This window comes from Bubalus kerabau, chromosome 11, assembly GCF_029407905.1.
Source record: "Bubalus kerabau isolate K-KA32 ecotype Philippines breed swamp buffalo chromosome 11, PCC_UOA_SB_1v2, whole genome shotgun sequence".
Classification (NCBI taxonomy): Eukaryota; Metazoa; Chordata; class Mammalia; order Artiodactyla; family Bovidae; genus Bubalus; species Bubalus kerabau.
Window position 1 is genome coordinate 95,822,989 of NC_073634.1, and position 19,998 is coordinate 95,842,986.

General features: G+C 50.8%; 1 protein-coding gene across 1 annotated transcript in view; it reads left to right on the forward strand.

Moving 5' to 3' along the window:
* MORN5 (MORN repeat containing 5) overlaps nucleotides 1-17,935 on the forward strand; it is a 35,211-nt gene extending 17,276 nt beyond the window's left edge. The window contains exon 6 of the mRNA XM_055541763.1: nucleotides 17,776-17,935. Coding sequence (XP_055397738.1) covers nucleotides 17,776-17,855 — 80 coding nt within the window. The 3' untranslated portion in view covers nucleotides 17,856-17,935. The remainder of the gene's footprint in view (nucleotides 1-17,775) is intronic.
* The last annotated feature ends 2,063 nt before the right edge of the window (nucleotides 17,936-19,998 follow it).

The window sequence follows — 19,998 nt, forward strand, 5'->3', positions numbered from 1 at the left end:
AGTGTTCTTGCCTGGAGAATCCCAGGGACGGGGGAGCCTGGTGAGCTGCCATATATGGGGTCGCACAGAGTCGGACATGACTGAAGCAACTTAGCAGCAATCTGAAATTGGGGTTAGAAAAGATGGGGTTAAGTATGAAAAGTACTTAGCACCCAGCCCAAGACACATGTCCAGTGATCGGTAGTTGTGACTGATCATTCTGCTGATTACTGGCCCAGGCTGTGGGAGAGAGAAGAGAGTTTGCCCAGGGGGTTGCTAAGATTCCTCTAGGTGTTTGAGAGTAGAGAAGGCACTGGGGAGACATGCGATTGGATACTCTAGGTCTTTCCGCCTCCTCAGGGGGTTTTGCTCAGGAAATGAATTCCTGCTAAAACTCTGGGGTCTGCAGAGTCTTGGTTATGTTGTTCAGTGCCCCAGTCTACCTTATGCTCTCCTGTCTCTCCCCTACCCGTGTTCCAGCCAAGCAGACTAGCTGCCCTCCATTGATCAACACGGCTCTATTCTCACTTTGTCTGTTCCACCAGCGGAAAATGCCCTTCCCGCTTTCCTCCCCCGTCACAGTCCTCATCTCTCCATGCTCAGCACACAGCAGAAGGCCATGAAGTCTTTGCCTGCAGCCCTGCAAGAATGGTGGAGAAGGCAATGGCACCCCACTCCAGTACTCTTGCCTGGAAAATCTCATGGATGGAGGAGCCTGGTGGGCTGCAGTCCATGGAGTCACTAAGAGTCAGACACAACTGAGTGACTTCACTTTCACTTTTCACCTTCGTGCATTGGAGAAGGAAATGGCAACTCACTCCGGTGTTCTTGCTTGGAGAATCCCAGGGACAGGGGAGCCTGGTGGGCTGCCGTCTCTGGGGTCGCACAGAGTCAGACACGACTGAATTGACTTAGCAGCAGTAGCTGTAAGATTGGCACGCAGTTTCAGCTGCGCACCCACAGCTAGGGCCCCGAAGCTGGGCAGGAACGCGGGACATGAAGGTGCCTCGCCAGGCCCTCACTTGGCACCTTTCCTGTTTATCTTCTCTGCTTTTCACACCATCCCAAGGGAGAAATTTTTCTGGAGCCACAGTTTGCAATGAAGCGATCTGGTCTCAAATAGGTTAATAACTTGCTCCCAGTTACATAGCTGGTGACAGAGTCAAGAGTCAAACCCGACTCTACCCAAACCCTATCCTTTTCCTCTGCTTGCCAGCTTTGTGGCCTAGCTCATTCTTTTCTTTAATATTAATTTATTTGGCTGCGGCACTCTGGATCTTCAATCCTCGTTGCGGCATGTGGGATCTTTAGCTGTGGCGTGTGGTACCTACTTTCCTGATCAGGGATCGAACCCAGGCCCCTTGCACTGGGAGCATGAAGTCTTAACCACTGGACCACCAGGGAAGTCCCCATCCTAGCTTATTCTTTACTCAACACCTCTGCTCCCAGACCGTCTGTGTCTCATTCACAGGTGTTCCTGGCACCAGCGGGAACTCAGCGATGCTCTAAATGAATGAAAAGGTCCATTTGATAATCTTGAGACAAAACCACCACAGTCGCCAAAGGAGATGCTACCTTTTTTTATAAAGGATCCTTTGCAGACTGTGGGCAGCCCCCCTACTGCTCCCCCCACCCAGGCATTCCTCTCAAGAAGGATGTGCCCAAGTCGTGCTGGCGCTGTGTACGTGTGTCTCTTCATGGAGCCGTTGCCTGCCTCAACGTTACTAGCAGGAATCATTTGCAAAATAACTGCACCACTAAGCCTTCCTCCCTCCCCGCAATTAATGACACCCCATGCGCGTGTCTCAGATGAAAGGCACATTATTAATATTCAAAGGAAAAAAACCCTCGTAACCATTTTAACATATACAACTAACAATGAACTAAATTTGCTTTGTGAAAGACAGAGAGTGAGCATCCCAAATTAGTTTATGTGAAAGCTGAAATTCTTCCCCCGAAAGGTCTCAGTACCATCTTCAGAGAATATCCTGATCATCAGAAATGCCGTCAAGATTCCCGCCAACATTATCCCCTTTGTTGTCTGAAATGTCGAATCAAGCACATCTGGCAAATGTCCTAGAGCTCACAAATCTTTCAAACAGCGTATAATTCCCAACAGTTAAAGAGAGAACGCCACTGCTTAATCGTGCTGCTCTTCAAAATAGCACCAACTTTCCTTCAATCAGAAACAATGGCTCGGGCTTCTTAAAAATATCACATACCAGCGATTATTTGCGGATAGAGCCCCTTTGCGTTTGAACCTGTGGTTTCCAGACAGAATTTAAAATCAAGATCACAAGCCTCGTTGGAATGTACACCACGTGAAATGGACAATGGGAAGAAGGGGTGTGAGTGGTGGTCCAGAAAGTGACCTCATGTGGGTGATTCGGAGCCTTTGGGAGGTGGAGGCTGGCTCTACCAGAATGAGGATGGAGAGGATAAAGAGGATGGGAGGGGGTGGCTCATCTGGCCTTGACTGAACGTTGACCCTGCACCAGACACTCAACTCCAGGAGGGGGGCGTATTCGCATGAACCCTGTTTGACAAATGAGGAAAGTGAGGCTCCATGTGGCTAAAGAATTTCCCCAGGGAATTTGGCAGGAATTGGGATTCACACTTGAGCTCATCTGTCTTCAGAGCTTTGCCTCTTTCCGCTTTGCCTGACCAACTCCAAAACTCTCTGTCCTGAGCATGGAGATCCCAGAGACTGGTGTTTATCTGTTCCTAACCTAACTTTTCAGAGAAGGCAATGGCACCCCACTCCAGTACTCTTGCCTGGAAAAACCCATGGGTGGAGGAGCCTGGTAGGCTGCAGTCCATGGGGTCGCTAAGAGTTGGACATGACTGAGCGACTTCACTTTCACTTTTCACTTTCATGCATTGGAGAAGGAAATGACAACCCACGCCAGTATTCTTGCCTGGAGAATCCCAGGGACAGAGGAGACTAATGGGCTGCCGTCTATGGGGTCACACAGAGTCGGACACGACTGAAGTGACTTAGCAGCAGCAGCAACCTAACTTTTGGACTTCCCTGATAGCTCAGTTGGTAAAGAATTTGCTGGCAATGAAGGAGACCCCAGTTCGATTCCTGGGTCTGGAAGATCCTTTGGAGAAGGGATAGGTTACCCACTCCAGTATTCTTGGGCTTCCCTTGTGGCTCAGCTGGTAAAGAATCTGCCTGCAATCCGGGAGACCTGGGTTTAATCCCTGGGTTGGAAAGATCCCCTGGAGAAGGGAAAAGCTACCCACTCCAGTATTCTGGCCTGGAGAATTCCATGGACTGTATAGTCCATGGGGTTGCAAAGAGTCGGACATGACTGAGCGACTTTCACTTTCAACCTAATTTTTAAAAAGCTGTGTAGTGAGCACCTGGAAGTGAAAGACCACTTGGTCTTCTAAAGTTTCTCCAGTTATTATTTAAACAGTTGAGCACCAGAAACATCCCCGATGTCCAACAGGAGGGAATTCATTAAATAAAAAACCGATATATCCTTACAATAAAATAGAATGCAGCCATCAAAATGGCAGTGAAGGAATGGACGTATTGATATAAAAAGGTATCCATAGTCTGGGTGAAAAAGCTAGGTGATAATAATAGCCATCAATGACTAAGTGCTTATGATGTGCCAGGCACTGGTTTGAGCACTTTCAATAATTGATTTTCTTTTACCTAACCCTCACAGTAATCCTGTAAAAGAGTTGTCTTTATTATTTCCATTTTGTAGATGATGAAACTGAGGTGAGGTGAAATGCTTTGTTACTCAGGTTACGAGTGGTAGGGCTGGAATTTGAACCCAGGTCCAGCGGACTCAGCTAAGGATGACATTTGAGCTGGTTCTGCATGAGAAGCTAGAGTTTACTAGTGAAAGAAAGAACCGAGGGCCTTCCTGGTGGCCCAGAGATTTTAAGATACCTAAGGAGTGTAAGATGGTAGTAGTGGCCCTTTTCCCTTAGATAGTTCTCTGCCCACTTTATTGCTCAAAACCGGGCCAAAGAACAGGAGTCTTTCAGTTCCACCAATAAACCAAGACTCTTCTCATCTTGAAGCCTCTGCCTCCACCAGACAGGTGAGAAAGCTGAGACCCAGCAAGGCGGGGTGAGGTACTCGACCCCACACAGTCTGTCTGCAGCTGGACTCGCCTTCCCACTGCCAGCCGGGGCTCCTCCTGCAAACCCAGGCTGCCCACCCCTCCCACACCGCGCTCCCCCTCCCACCCCACCACCACCCACCACCCGCCGCCCCGCCGTCTCCGTGGTTTCTGCAAGATGGCTGATCGAGTCTCCTGCCCCACCCCCTCCCGCTGTCATCTCTCTGCGAGACAAAAGGCAATTTACCCAAATGTTATAATCACCTGCAGGCTGGCACGCAGGGCCGTGCCTGCCTTATCTGCGGTATTGTTAGCGGCACCATAATGAAGGCTTTGTGGAAGGATAATATCACCCTCGTAACTGCCAAATAAAATGCCCACGCGGGCCCCAGATCCCGGCATCTGCTTTCAGCTGAAGGGGTAGGAAGGGAATTCTGAGTTATCAAATGCCTTCACTGCGCCAGGGACTCACCACACCCTGGTCCTTTGAGGAATGCATCACTATCCTGATTTGGCAGAGGCAGAAACTGAGGCTCAGAGAGTAAGTTACTTACTGATAGGTGTGGTTAGTAAAGGGAGGGGTTGGGATTTGAACCACGTGTGTCTGATACCAGAGGCCACGCTGTGAACCAATATGAGCTTCTCCAAGAGTCTGGCAAAGCTGTGGGCCTTCTCCCCCGAGAAAAACACTAGACCCTCCCCACCCCCACCCCCACCCCAGGGTGGGATCAGGCCCCCTGTGAGGGTCCTTGCTCCAGAAATGGCAGCCTGCTGCCCCTCCCTGACCTGCGGGAATCGCTCCCTGCCCTTCTCTCTCCCCACCGGGATTCCAGAGGCCCTGGAAATTCCACTTCCAGCTGTTGTGCCCACAGGACTCTTGACAACAATGCATCCCCCGCTCCCCCCCACCCGCAGCAGCCTCCTGGAAGCATCCAGAGGACACAGCTTCCCCTTCCGTGGCCGGAGTCCGCCCGGGCCAGCACCAGCTTGGTTTGTTTTGTCTCCTTTAATAGAAGTGGCTGCAAGGCCAGAGCCCAGGGGACAGGAGCCTCATCTCACTTCCTCAGCCCACGCGCTAGAGCCCTGGACAGTTGGCTGTGAGCCTCGCACAGCCTCAGGTCCAGGAGAGGTGTTGCAGGGCTGCGGGCCGGTCTTGGGAACCTGCCAGATCTGGCCTCAGACCCCGACTCTGCCATTGGCCCACTGTGCGACCTCGAGCTAGTCGCTTCACTTCTCTGAGCTCCCGGTTGCCTCATAGGAAAGATGGGGGTAGAACTAGGACCTTCCTTCCAGGGTTGTGGTGTTTATTGAGATGATGTGGGGGCCCGTCATGAGGAGCTTCATGTCTGCTGGCGATTGCAGTTGGGGTTTCTATCCCAGGGGCTGGTGCTGCTTGAGAGGCAGGGTCTCCTTAACCCCATGCCCCAAAGGGAGGAACCGGAGTGACCTTGGCAAGGTGCCCTCTGGCCTCCTCCCACCTGCGTTTGATGCCAATTTCAAAACTGGGCTGGAGGCCTGAAGTCCCTAATCTCTCTAGCTTGCTTTTGGTAATGTTCTGGATGTGTTCCCATCACCCTCATCATTTCTTATTCATCTGGAGCCTCAGACCCTCTAAGATCACCTCAGACACGGGCCTTAACTGATCCGCTACAGATACCAGGGTCCCACCTGGGGGCCAGCTAAGTGTCTATTGCCTCCCCCTAACCTCCCATGCCAAGGCAGGGCAGGGGAGTGCATAAGTAGTCAATTCCAGGACCCAGGATGGGCACTCTCTGGACAGAAGCCTAGAGCCTAGGTGTTTAAAAGGCTGTAGTGAACCTCCCACCCCTCAAGATATAGGTCAGAAATTAACAGAAACTATAAAAATAAGTGTATGGAAGTCCAACATAATTCTATATTCCCCATGAGGTTTATATTCATGTTTAATGTGGAGTATCAGATATGAGATTCTTTCTGCAAAAAACTGGGAGTGCCCCTGCTTTGCTGGTGCCAGGAGCCAGAAGCACAATGTGCTGGGGGAGCAGAGAGCAAAGGGCAAGTGTGTCCCAAGGGTAGTTGAGTTGATGTTCTAGGAAAGGTGGTGTTGGGCTAGGCTTTGAAGCTTGAGAGGTGGGTTTTGCTGCACAGAAGGGAAGGAAAAGCAAGAGCAAAGGCACGGAGAGATGCAGGGGCCCAGGTACTCAAGATGCAGTACCTGAGACCTGATACTGTGTTGGACAGAGCAGTAGTCAAGGGAGACCTCCCTTAGGCAATGATGGACAGAGTGGACTTTGACGGGTGTGTAGAGTGTGCCTGAGCTGGGCGTTCAAAGCAGAGGGACCCAGGGTAGGAGAGAGCCTTGATCGCCAGGTCAGGGAGCTGAGCTTCAACCCTTCAGACAGTGAGGAGTAAAGCTGTGGCAGTTGCACAAGGATTTTCCAGGAGAGTGTGTAGTGGCTGAAGGCTCAGCTCAAGTGATAGACTTGGGTGTGAGCCTGTGCCCCTCATTAGCAGAGTCAGCTTGGACATATAACCCCGTCTCTCTGAGCCTCAAACCTTCCTCTGTGAATCAGGATAAAAACACTGACTTTGCAAGATTGCTGTGAGGACCAAGTTCACGTCTTTTGCTGAATTCCGCAGGTCCTTAACATCCTAACATTCCCCCTGGCCATCCCTGCTGTTCCAGACTTAATTCCGCCCTCAGCATCTGCCACTTGGAGGACAGGCCCAACCGCCAGGCCTGTCCCCATCAGTCCATTGTCCACACGTAGCTGGAGAGCAGGGGTGAAGGACAGCAGGGGTGAAAGGGAGCAGAGGGTCGAGCGAGGGCCAGCCGGTGACCTTGGGCTCCACCCTTGGCTTCCCAGCGCTGCCCGTGCACAGCGGCCTGGCATCACAAACATGTTTAGTGAATGCAGATGCCATTGTGAGTGCTTGAAAAATAAAAGTGGGGCTCAGGGAAACGAGAAGAATGGCGATGTATATGATGCTGTGACTTAGTGCCCTCCCCTGCTTAGCACGCATGTGCTCTGGAGTGAGCAGGAAGATGTGAGTTCGTGGTCTCCTGTCCTGAGTACACCTGCCACACACAGGCTGATGCTAGTATTTAAGGACGTGTATTTTTGTTTTTACCGATATACCCATAAACCCAGGCCAGCTGCCCGTCAGGACCACAACAGCAGGAATAACTCTGTCCCAACAGTGTCAGAATCACATGTGACGTCTTCGTGAGATGTCCTTCTCCAGGCTGGGGCCTTCCTTGGAGATTCTCAAGGGTCATGATGACTGTGGGCACTTTCCCCCTTTACCCACCGACTGTGCTGTGAGTGTGCTGTGTGCTGAGTTGCTTCAGTCATGTCCCACTCTTTGTGACCCCATGGACTGTAGCCCACGAGGCTCCTCTGTCCATGGGATTCTCCAGTCAAGAATACTGGAGTGGGTTGCCATTCCCTTCTCTGGGAGATCTTGGGGACCCAGGGATTGAGCCCACGTCTCGTATGTCTCCTGCATTGGCAGGCTGGTTCTTGACCCCTAGTGCCACCTTACCCACCAGCTGGAGCAGAGGAAACACCACCTGAGCCATCACCAACTACACACAACAAAGCTGGTATGAGGATCACGTGAGCTCAGGCACGCAGAGTGCATGCGTATGCCTGGCACACAGACGTGCCTGATACCAGGCCACCATATCTGCTGTCCAGATTCACTCTCCCCCCAGTTACAGCCCGATCCAGCCCTAGGTCTGACCCTGGAGGTCTCACCCCAATCATTTCAACATAAACAGAACATATCCACTCTCCCATAATGAATATCATTTTTTGCTGTTAAAACCCCAAAAGGATTTTGAAAACTTTGCTTGGTGGATTGGTTGACTATAAGACTTTAACAATTGGCTGTGATTTCTTGAAAGCTTGTGTGCACACTGGAGAATTCTTGAAAACTGAGGAAACCAAGCCCACAAATTGATTTCAAGTGTAATAACATTGTTTGGGTTTCTAAATTTAATCATTAATTCAGGCTTAATGCATTAATTATCACATTTATTAATTTCAGTGTCGCAGTTTCCCATTTCAAGTTCCTGAGTCAGTCATTTCCCCCATGTCTCTTACACTTGAATAAGCCTTGACGAGCCTGTGGGTGCCGGGCTCTGCCCCTCTATTCCCAGTGGGTGAAGCAGCCTGGCCTCACCCGCACCCGCCCCCATTCCTCCCCCAAGACCTCCACCCACCCAGCCCAGAAGATGCTCCTTTTTGGGGAAGCAAGAGCAGCCTGGGCCTCCCTTCCTGCCCAATAGCAGGCTCTGCCTGGGCAGCAATCCCTCAGTCAATATTGGCCACGCCATGGCCTTGGCCTCTGGCCACACCACTGCTAGCCAAGTTCAAAGCCTCTTTCTTGTCGGGTATTGGTGACCGCCCTCACTGTGGGCACTGGCTCACCGGGGGCCTAGCCCTGCCCTCCAGCTCCCAAAGCCCTGCGTTTGTACAGAGGGTGTGGCTGGACTTTGGGGCTTCGGGTTCGGCTCCTGCGCCCCTCCTCCGGCTGGGGCGCCAGGTCTGCCATGCAGATCCCACCCCAGCCTGAAGCCACGGTTCACAAAGCGCGTCTGAGCGTGCACTGGCTTTGACCCCGGGGAAAGAGGGCAGTTCTCACGGTCCAGCTCCTGCCCCAGAGCCTGGCGTGGCCTGGTGTTCTAGATGCACGCTGGGCTGTCACTGCAGGTGGGATGCACCCCCTCCCTCAACGTCTGACCACACACCGCAGACCCAGGTACTCAGACACCGCCTGCCACGCATGTGTCTCACACACACCACGTGCCACACGCAGGCTGAGGATCCCCGAAGGGGCGCACTCTCTTCTCTTCACCAGGCACCTCAGACACAGCCACCTACACACTCAGCACACGCCGATGCATGCTTGAACACATTTACGCTCACACTAGGGTAGGCGCTCACACTTGGAGGGAAGCACACCGCTTGTGCCAGCCTCAGTGAGGGTGATGGCCACACCAGCAGGCTGAGCCTTTCCCCTCCACGCTGGTGGAATGAAGTGGGGACATGCCTTCACCGCTGCTTAAGCCTCCATGTCCTCGTCCTAACTGGGGACAACCGCGTTTACTCACTAAGGTGGGGACAGGTGTGACCCTCTTCCCACAGAGCCCTGCACCTCCCTGGTGCTCGGCCACTGTGACCCTCGTCCCCTTTCCCGAGGCTGGACACCTCAATTCATCCTGGTCTCTTCCCTTTCCCAATCCCCACCCGAGGCCCCTGCATGCCGGGTGGGTGCTGCAGAGTGGTGGTGACCGCAGGTGCGGTTGGCCCAAAGGCCTGCCGAGAGCTAGCGACATCGGGCTTGTGGGTACCTGGTGACCTGAATCCACCCCTTTGCCTTCTCTGGGCCTGCCTGCCCTGGCCTGCCCCTCACTTTGAACAAAATCATTAGCTGAGCTGCAGCTCTTGATCCTTATGATGCTGATCCTTGTGTAAAGATCTCCTCCTCCCTGGTTCCTCCCTGCACCCCCCATAGGGAACCAGAAGTCCCAAGGGTGCTGAGTTCCTTAAGAATACTCCCATGAAGGTATCCAGTTTGGGAATTAAGGACCCATCAAAATAATGATCCTAGCTCGTACCTCCTGGGTGCCCACCTAGGACTGTTCAGCTCCACTGGTCCCCACTCTGCCCTTTGCCAGAGGTCTGGTGAAACCCCCTGTATGGACAAGCTCGCTCAGAGAGGGGCAGTGACTTGTCTAAGATCACCCAGCAGGCTGGAAGCTGGGCTCACATAGGACCCAGAACTCCTTCCAGCCTATGCTGTGTGGTCACAGGTGCCTGAAGTCCCACCTTCCGATGACAGTTTCTGTCCATCTTTGGTTTGGGTGCATTTCCTGCAGGCAACATACTAAGCACTTTTTGGAAATGATCTCGATTGACTCCAGGCAGGCACCTCTGCAGACAAGGAAATGACACCCAGATGTGAGGCCACTTGCCCAAGATCTCCAAGCTAGCAGCTGCCGTGCTCCAAAGCTCATGCCCCTAACTCACGGTGCCACAGTGTCTCCCTGCCAGCCATCAGGGGAGCCAAGATGGCCTTGCATTTGCCGTTCGATTTGCAAGACACTTCTTCCCCTAGCCCTGCACCGACGTGCAGGCTGCACAAATGCCACCCCGGGTGACCTGGGCCACACTTGGTGGCCTGTGCAGGCCTGCCCTCACTGTGAGGTCGGCCCCAGGCCAGTCAGGGCTTTGAGCTTCCTGAGCGTGGCTGGCGCCCAGGTATGAGCCCAGACAACCCACCCTCCCCGTGTGGTGGGGCTGCCCCGTCCATGGCCTCCAGACAGAAAAGGAAAAGGAGCCAGCGGCCTAGGCCCTGCACTTAGCATGTCTGCTTTGCCCTCTCAGCTCCGTTTGCTGAGGGTGGAGAAGAAATTCTTTCCCCTTTGTCTCAATCCCACAGGGTAATTCTTACTTTTATGTCCCCAACTTTACATTTCTTTCTTCATTCATTCACTCTGTATTTATTAAATACTTCTTAAGTGCTCGATCTGCATTGGGCTCTGAAGAACAGAAGTGAGTTGATCATGGCTCCCCTTGGCTGGCAGAGGTGACCGTGACCAATACCATGACCTTGACCTGGGTCAGAGAAAGTGACCTTCAGGCAGGGCCCAGGTGCGGGGGAAGAGGGCTTGAAGGACACACGTTCTTCAGGGCCTGAAGTCAGAACCATGTGAGGCCTGAAAGAAAACCATGTTTATGCAGGCAGCCCCATTTCCTGACCACACCGTCCTTAATGCACTGTGGATTTCTACTCCTTTGACAGAAATTCTAGAATAGCACTTTTATGTTACATTTGGTTCTTTGTGTTAAAAACATTACGTTGTTAAACTGTGTTTAAAATATATTGCAATTGTTATTACTCATGTTGAGGTCTTCCTTCACTTTTACATCCAGAAGGGTCCAGAAATGGGATGTGCCCTGGGCCTCTCTCTCCTAAAAGGAAGAGTGTCCCCCTCCCTGGAATGGCGTGTATGAAGGCATGGGGCACTGAGCACCTGCCTGTGGCCAACTGCAAACAGGGTGGCTGCATTTCACAGTTTGATGCGGGCTGGGGAGGCCAGCTGGAAAGGCCTCAAAGTCCAGGCAAAGGAGTGGGCAGCCTTTGCAGGGAAGACTTCTCAGCAGGGGATCCTGCGGGTGGATGTGGAGTCTCTCTTCCCAGTCCCTTTTCATCTCTATAAGATGCCTCTTTCTCCTGGTGATGGGTGAGACTCATCAGGTCAGGCAGGGGAGGGGATGTGGGGAACAGTGGGGTCACTTCCAAAGTTTGAGAACCAGAATAAAGAAATCTTTGTGGCCCAAGAGGTGGAATGAATTGGGAGACTGGGATTGACATGTATATATATACACAACTCTACTATGTATGTGGAGTTGACTCATTGGAAAAGACTCTGATGCTGGGAGGGATTGGGGGCAGGAGGAGAGGGGGAAGACAGAGGATGAGATGGCTGGATGGCATCACTGACTTGATGGACGTGAGTCTGAGTGAACTCCGGGAGTTGGCGATGGACGGGGAGGCCTGGCGTGCTGCGATTCATGGGGTCGCAAAGAGTCGGACATGACTGAGCGACTGAACTGAAGTGACTCAAATGGTAAAGAATCTGCCTGCAATACAGGAGACATGGTTTTGATCCCGGGGTTGGGAAGATCCCCTGGAGAAGGGAATGGCAACCCACTCCAGTATTCTTGCCTGGAGAATTCCATGGACAGAGGAGCCTGGCAGGCTATAGTCCATGGGGTTGCAAAGAATCAGACATGACTGAGAGACTTAACAGACACAGACACACACACATACATAATAGATAACTGATATGAACCTACTGCACAGCACAGAGAACTCTACTCAGTGTTCTGTGGTGACCTAAATGGGGAGAAAATTCAAAAAAGAAGAGATACATGTATCCATCTAGTTGATTAACTTTGCTGTACAGCAGAAACTAACACAACATTGTAAGGCAACTATACTCCAATTAAAAAAAAAAAGAGAGAGAAAAGGAAAGATATCTTAGTGCCCCAAGAGCAGACAGATTAAACCGGTAGAGTGCCTAGGTCAAGCCTTTGAGTCTCAATCCCCTTGTCCCCAGCACTAGGCACACAACAGGCCACAGGATTGGGCTTTTTGATTCATTCATTCATTCATTCATTCATCCAACAGATGTGGGCTGAGCACTCTTGTGTGCCAGACACTGGTCTGACGATGCCACAGTGAACAATGCCCTGGTTTCACTGGAACTCACAGTGTGGATGGGGAGACAGACAACACATAAATAAACAAGCAGATTGCAGCAAGAGCTGTACACCATGAAGGAGACAGAATGAAAGCCTCTAGATAGAGTGACTGGGGGTGAAGGTGGCTGGATCAGGGACCGCTGAGAAGCGACATTTGAGCTGAGAGACCTGGATGCCAAGAAATAGGTGTCAGGAATGTTTGTTGATAGCAATCAAAGACAAATCAGAAGGCAACAGACTGACTCGAGACTTCACCTGGCAAAGCATATATTGGTTGCCAACTGTATGCTGGGTGCAGTGGTCAACAAGACATATACCTGCATTGGGTTTATGCCTAGTGGGAGGGAAAAATATATAAGGGGATATACCACTAAGCATAGACTCATACAATTTTTCACCCCACTCCAGTACTCTTGCCTGGAAAATCCCATGGATGGAGGAGCCTGGTAGGCTGCAATCCATGGGGTCACGAAGAGTCGGACACGACTGAGCGACTTCAATTTCACTTTTCACTTTCATGCATTGGAGAAGGAAATGGCAATCCACTCCAGTGTTCTTGCCTGGAGAGTCCCAGGAACGGGGGAGCCTGGTGGGCTGCCGTCTATGGGGTCGCACAGCGTTAGACACGACTGGCGCGACTTAGCAGCAGCAGCAGCATACAATTTTTTAATTGAATGAAAGATTCTTTAAATTCTTTACAATTTTCAGGTTTCATACACGACTTCATATAATCCCATACTAACCCTTCCCCCAACCCCTGTCTTGCACCTCCCCCCGCCCTGTCCCCACTGGTAACCACTAGTTTGTTGTTCATATTTGTGTGGGCTCATAAATTGTGATGTGCAGGGCCCAGGAAAGAGAAAAGGGTGTGAAGGACTTTATTCTAGATGGTTGGGTGGGTGAAAAGACTTCCACTCCTCCTGGAGAATGCGATAATCTCACCGTTTACAGAGCACGCTGGATTTTCAGGCATTTTTTTTAAATAAGCGTTTTATTTTAGAACAATTGCAGATATACAGAATTTACTGAAGCAACAGTACCGAGTGTTCTCAACTATACCCCACATCCAGTTTCCCTATTACTGACATCTTACATTGCACTGTGCGCATACCACAATTAATGAACTAACATTGACATATTTGGAGGAGGAAACAGCAACCCACTGGAGTATTCTTGCCTGGAGAATCCCATGACAGAGGAGCCTGGCGGGCTACACTCCGTGCCGTTGCAAAGAGTAGGACACAACCGAGTGACTGAGCACACGTTGATATATTAGTAACAACATACTTCCTCCGTCTTTCCTCTGTCTTTCCGTGATGCCTCTATTCTGTTCCGGGATCCTGCTCACGACTTTCCGTGATGCCTCTATTCTGTTCCGGGATCCTGCTCATGACTTTCTGTGATGCCTCTACTCTGTTCCGGGATCCCACTCACGACACCACGTCACATTCAGTTGTCACATCACCTTAGGTTCCTCTTTACACTGAACGTCTCTCAGACTTTCCTTGTTTTTGATGACATTTTTGAGGAGTGTTTTTAAAATGCCCCATGACTGGAATTTATCTGATGGGTTTCACATCATTCGAGGGGGGTTATGAGTTTAGGGGAGGAGGTAAATGCCATTGTCATCAAATCGAGGCTACACATTATCCACACAACTTTTCACTGCTGACATTGACCTTGATCACTTGGACAAGGTTTGTTTGTCAGGTTTCTTCACTGAACAGTTACTCCTTTTTTTCTCCCACCCCCTTCCTTTACTGTCCTTTTTAGGAGGAAGTCACTATTTAGGAAGTCCTTTTTAGGAGGCAGCCCACATCTGGGGAAAAAGGAGTCATGCCCAGTCTCCTCAAGGGCAGAGTATCCACCTAAATTATTTGGAAGTCTTCTGCATAGGAGATTTGCCTATTCGCCAAATGTTATGCATTTTTACCAATATTTTTATGCTGGGTCTTTTTACTTTTTACAAATTCAAGAACCCTATTGGTGTTTCTGGGAACCTAGGAATATCTTACTTCAATTACTAAGATGCATGAAATTACCAAAGCATTAGAGGGTAGGAAAAAAGCCAATGATTATTTTTTTCTATTGTGGATACATATTAACAAAAGATTTGGGAAATACCCAAAACAGAAGAACCTCTCGAGCCCTACTGCTAGGAGCTGACCATTATTCCCATTCAATTTATTTTTTTTTCCTTCTGTGCATAATTTGTACACAGATTATACTATGTAATTTTGTTTCTTACCTCCTTCCACCTTTTTTTTTTTTTTATCATATCAAAAACATTTCTCCTACATTGCTATGTAGACTTCATAATCATATTTTTTTTCAGTAGCTGCTAAATATCCCCTCATGCGGCCCTTGGTGTCCCCCACCACCACCAAACTATAGCTATATGCCTGGCATATAGTCAGTGTTTAGAAATTACTTGTTAAATGAATGAATGTACAACAAAGTAATCATCCTCTTGTTTTAGAAGCGTGGGTTATTTCAGTTTTCTTGATTCTAAATAGTACTGGGACAAATAGATTATTCCCTTAGGATAACATCCCAGAGTGGAATTACTGGGCCAGTGGGGGCCAAAACTTTTCAAGATAAATGCACCAAACCAGAAATCTCCCTCCCCTTCCTCTGGACCAGCAGCAGTTGTGCCGAGGGTAATAATTTACAGTTGATTAAAGAGTTTGTGGGGTGTTTTTTCCCCATCTTTCTTTCCCCTCCTCTCCCCCTCTCCTCCTACCAAAAAAAAAAGAGGGGGGGGATTATCTGAGAAGGTGAAGATGTTCTCAGACAATCATATTAGCATATTCCAACAATCGCAATTTGCAAAATAGTAATCACAACTCCCGGGATCGGGGAGGCATTAATCAAAGCTGCAGGTTTAATTCCATTTTAAATATTGATGAAATGTGCTTCGGCAGCCTCACCCTGGCGTGGCAGGGCCAGGGGAGCCGCCTCGAGGCGCCAGGGAGGTGGAGGGAGGGTTGGGGAGCAGCTGCTGGGAGGAGAGGCTTCTGTGATTCAAATTGGTGGCTGAGCGGCCAGGTAGAGAGTGAAAGGGGTAGTGAAGAGGGCTGTTAAGTCCATTGCTGTCAATTTGTAACTATCAGGGAGGGGCCGGAGGACTGGTTCAGCACAATAAACCCCGTTGGTCTGGTTTCAGGGTTACCGCTGAAGAGGTTGCAGCTGCACTGATTCGAATAGCCTGGAGACTTCAGAACTGTAATTATCAACCAGGCTGCTTGCGGTGTGGCAAAAGTGGGCTTCACCAGTGCTTAACTCCTTGTGTGCCGCGCTTTCCCCGCCCCCCCCCCGGGGGGGTTGGCAGCCATGCGAGGATTCCCCGGTAGCCTCCTCAGGGGAAACTGAGGCCCACCAGCTGCTGAGGGCAGTCCTCCCAGGCCAGAGCTTGCCTTTGTCGAGGTCACAGACAGAGATCTAGTTGGGGTTGGGGACAGAGGAGGCTTACTTCATGGGGGCAGATTCGCCTTCTGGAACCTTCAGGCCTGCCCTGGGGTGGAAAGTCAGGCTTCAGGGTCTGATGAGTCTTGGTTTAAATTCCACTGACCATGCATATAAGTCAAGGCTTGTCCTCTTTATAAAATGGAGCAATCTCCCCTAGCTAAGTTGCTTTAGTCATGTCTGACTCTTTGCAAGTCTATAGACTGCAGCCCATTGGGCTCTTCTGTCCATGAGATTTTCCACGCAAGAATACTGGAGTGGGTTGCCATGCTTTCCTCCAGGGGTTCTTCCCTACCCAGGGATCTAACCCATGTCTCTTAGGTCTCCTGCATTGGCAGGCTGTTTTTTTTTTTACCACTAGCGCCACCTGGGAAGCCCCTACCCTACTGGGGTCTCACAAAGGACTCAATGAGATCCGGGATTTGTAAAGCTCAGAGCACACAGTAAGCTGACAAAAAGTCTTGTCTCCCTGGGTCCTGGACCGGAAGAGGAAGGGGGTTCCTGGCAGGGGGCTGTAGTATGGAGGGCAGGATTTCTGTGGGATTTCCCATGTTTTAGCTCTCAAGGAGTGTCTTTTATCTCTAGCTTCTGCCGTTTGTCACCCAAGTGTTGAAGTGAAAGTGTTAGTTGGTCGGTTGTGTCCGACTCTTTGCGACCTCATGGACTGTAGCCCACCAGGTTCCTCTGCCCATGGGATTCTGACCCAAGGAGGATGAGTAATTCCATCCTCTGATCTCTTAGGTGGGAAGCACTGAGCTAGACACAGGGGGAAGACAGAGGCAAGACAGGAAGGCAGGGATTGGGGCCAGTCCTCTTTGTCCCCAGGAAGTGGGCAGGAACAAGGGAGGGACCACTGGCCGGCAATGCGGTGCTGGGGGTTGGGGGGGAAACCATGGGCTTTGCTGAGAGTCCTGGTGAATGGACTCTCAGCACGACTCCGTGACCCTCCTCCTGGAATACAGCCCCAGAGAAATTCTCCACGGACCCACCAAGGGATGTGCCCAAGAACACAGCATCTGTCCCAGCATCATTCCTGGTATGGGAAGTGAAGGCATCCTTCGTGCCCACCCAGGGAGGATGAGTAGCTGGAAACTCGCCATGGAATATTAGGCAGTGGTCAGGAGCAAAGAACGAGATGTCCATATTGCAATGAGGACAGATCTTGAAAATATCGTGTTGAGTGAAAAAAAAAAAAGTGAGACACAATGAAACTCACAGCACAATGCCATTTGTGTAAATTAAAACCACATTTGCACACAAAACAGCAGGATATATTTTACTGAGTTACATGCATTTTTAGGGGTACACATCCCACCATTGGAGTGGGTCTCTAGTCGTGAGAGGAGGGGCTGGGTGTGGGTTTAGAGGATAAAGGGGAAGAATGAAAATAGAGTCAGTCTGCAGAGGGGCCTGGCACAGAGAGATGCTGGTGGTGTGCTATGGTCCCCCCTCCACTTTCTCTCTCTCTCTCTCTCTCTCTGAGGTTTCAAAACAGCACAGGCCTTGTATGCAGACAAGTTCCTGGGGCTCAAGTTCTAGGCTCTCCCACGTGCTTATCCCATGGCTGTGGACAGACAACTTGTCCTCCAAGCCTGTTGGCTTGTCCACAGGAAGGTGTGGTCCCGAGGATTGAGTTGAGGGAGATAAACACTTGTGGGCCTGCAGGGCCCCCAGCTTCTCCTCTCCACTCCTCACTGAAAGGACCCAAGTAAAGAGAGAGTGTCGACCCTCTAGAGGAACCATGGGTTCTCTGAAGGGTCCAGAATGGAAAACCCAGAGAATAAACTAAGGCCTGGACCAGCTGTCCCAGGGGTGCCCTAAGTGGATGTCACACCAGGCAGGGGCCCAGCTCAGAATAGCCCGATGATGTCGCGCCTGCCTCCATCCAGTCAGCAACATCCACCTCTGACACCACCCCAGTCCTGAAACCCTGCCTGGGGGGCTCCCAGCACGAGGCATGACTGGCTCTCTCTCCTCCCTTACAGATGACGACGAGCATGAGTGGATCGTCCGGACGTGTCGGAAGGGCTGGGACGAGACCATGGGCCCTGAGCCCAAGTCGTGAGTGCTGTCACCTCTCCATCACAGGCTTCCTTCTGTGCGCCCAGCCCTGGCTAGCCCGGGGAGGGCAGGCTATAGTTCTAGGACCTGACTGGACTCTAGGAATAAAGGTTTTCTGCAGTCAGTGGCCCTGATTTCCTTAGACTATTCCTTGGGACGGGACCCTCATTCCACTTGCGTCAGAATCACCTCGGCAAAATTGTGAACTAGCTATGCTCAGACCCACCCTACTGCTGCTGCTGCTGCTGCTAAGTCGCTTCAGTCGTGTCTGACTTTGTGCGACCCCAGAGATGGCAGCCTACCAGGCTCTTCTGTCCCTGGGATTCTCCAGGCAAGAACACTGGAGTGGGTTGCCATTTCCTCCAATGCATGAGAGTGAAAAGTGAAAGTGAAGTTGCTCAGTCATCTCCAACTCTTCACGATCCCATGGACTGCAGCCTACCGGGCTCCTCCGTCCATGGGATTTTCCAAGCAAGAGTACTGGAGTGGGGTGCCATTGCCTTCTCTGAGCCCCACCCTAGTTCCTGCTAATCAGAATCACTGAGACTGGGGCCCAGCAATTTGCATTCTCAGGTATTTCTTACACATATGGAAGTTCGAGAGCCATCACCTTATAATGATAGATACATGTAATTGAATGAGCAATTCATAGGTGCAGGCAGTGTGGGTATGTTACCTCAGCTCCTCATAATAGCCTTATTTGTACAAGAGAGCTTAATGTCACCTTTACAGAGGGGGAATCTGAGGTTCAGGGAGATTTGACCTGACCTCGGTCATACAGCATTTGAATCTGAGTCCCTCTGAAGATAAAGCCCAGCTTTATTACTTTTTTTTAAAACTACAAGCAGCCTGCCTGATCAATCTTGATTTCACAGAGCAGTAGGACATGATTACTGTGCCCAGGTTCACAGCTGGTATCTTGTAAGCACAGAAATGGTTGCCCACAACAGCTGCTCCCTCTCTGAAACTTCCCTAGCTGGGTCTCATACCCTAAGCACAGAATCAGTACGGTGCCCCTGGTATGAAAGAATCCAGTGTTGGCATCATACACACCTGGGTTCGGATCCCAGCTCAATCACAGGTATCATACAACCTTGGGCAAGTCACTTCACATCTCTGAGTTTCAGATTCCTCATCTGTAAAATGGGTATGATGATGCTTAAACCCAGAGGGTAGCTGTGTGGATTGAATGAAACAAAGCAAGGAGCTGGCACTTAGCAGGGATTCGGTATGTGCTTGCTTTAAAAACTAATTTGTTAGCTGTGCGTACAGAGTAATTATTCTTCAGAATCACCCCCGGGGATCTTATGTGTCAGCTGAAAACCAGCAGAGGAAGTGGTAACATGTTCTAGGGGTATACTTGAGCCACAGGCATCCTGGATCTTTGCCTGGCTTTTCCCATCTTAGAGGCTGCTGACTCCTGCAACTCCCTGCGCCTTGTCCCTTGGCTCACCAGGGGCTGCCCTGGAGAGGGAGTCAGGCCTGGGAGGGCTCTGCCAAGGTCTACAGGGACAAGAAACTAGCTATTTGAATTGGGGACCCATGAGTGGCATGCTGGTGCAGAGCCAGGGGTCAAGGGAGGTCTAGGCATGTTCAGCTAAGCGATGGGGGGTGGGGGGTGGGGGAGAGATCACCTTTCCCTTCCAAGGCAACAGTCACCTCAGGAGATAGGATGGATGGCCACTGGGGGATTCCAAAGTATGTTTTGAAAATAGAAGTACATTCAGGTAAAGAAAGACACAAACTATTTTCAAAGATACACATATATCTAAATCAACATTTGATAAACAGATTGGAGGAGTGGAGAGGGAGGGAAGGGGTGGGGTCAGGGATGGAGCATGCAACAACTTAACAGAGGGGCCCTGCAGGGGTGGGGACCACAGCCACCCCGAGCTGAGGCTCATGAGTGACCCTGTTCCAGGCCATAAGGTGGGTGGGGTAAGGGTGGGGTGGGCCTGCTGGGGAAGCCTCCACACCAGGCAGAGCCAGTCTCCTCCCTTCCTGGTGAGCCTGGGCTTCCACAAACAGTTCTGCCATTAAAAGAAAATTCGGCAACCAGCAGCAGGATGCCTGCTCCCTAGATTACACGGTGGCTCTGGAACCCAGCCAGACCAGTTGTCACCCCCGTCTCCAGTCCGTATTCCCTT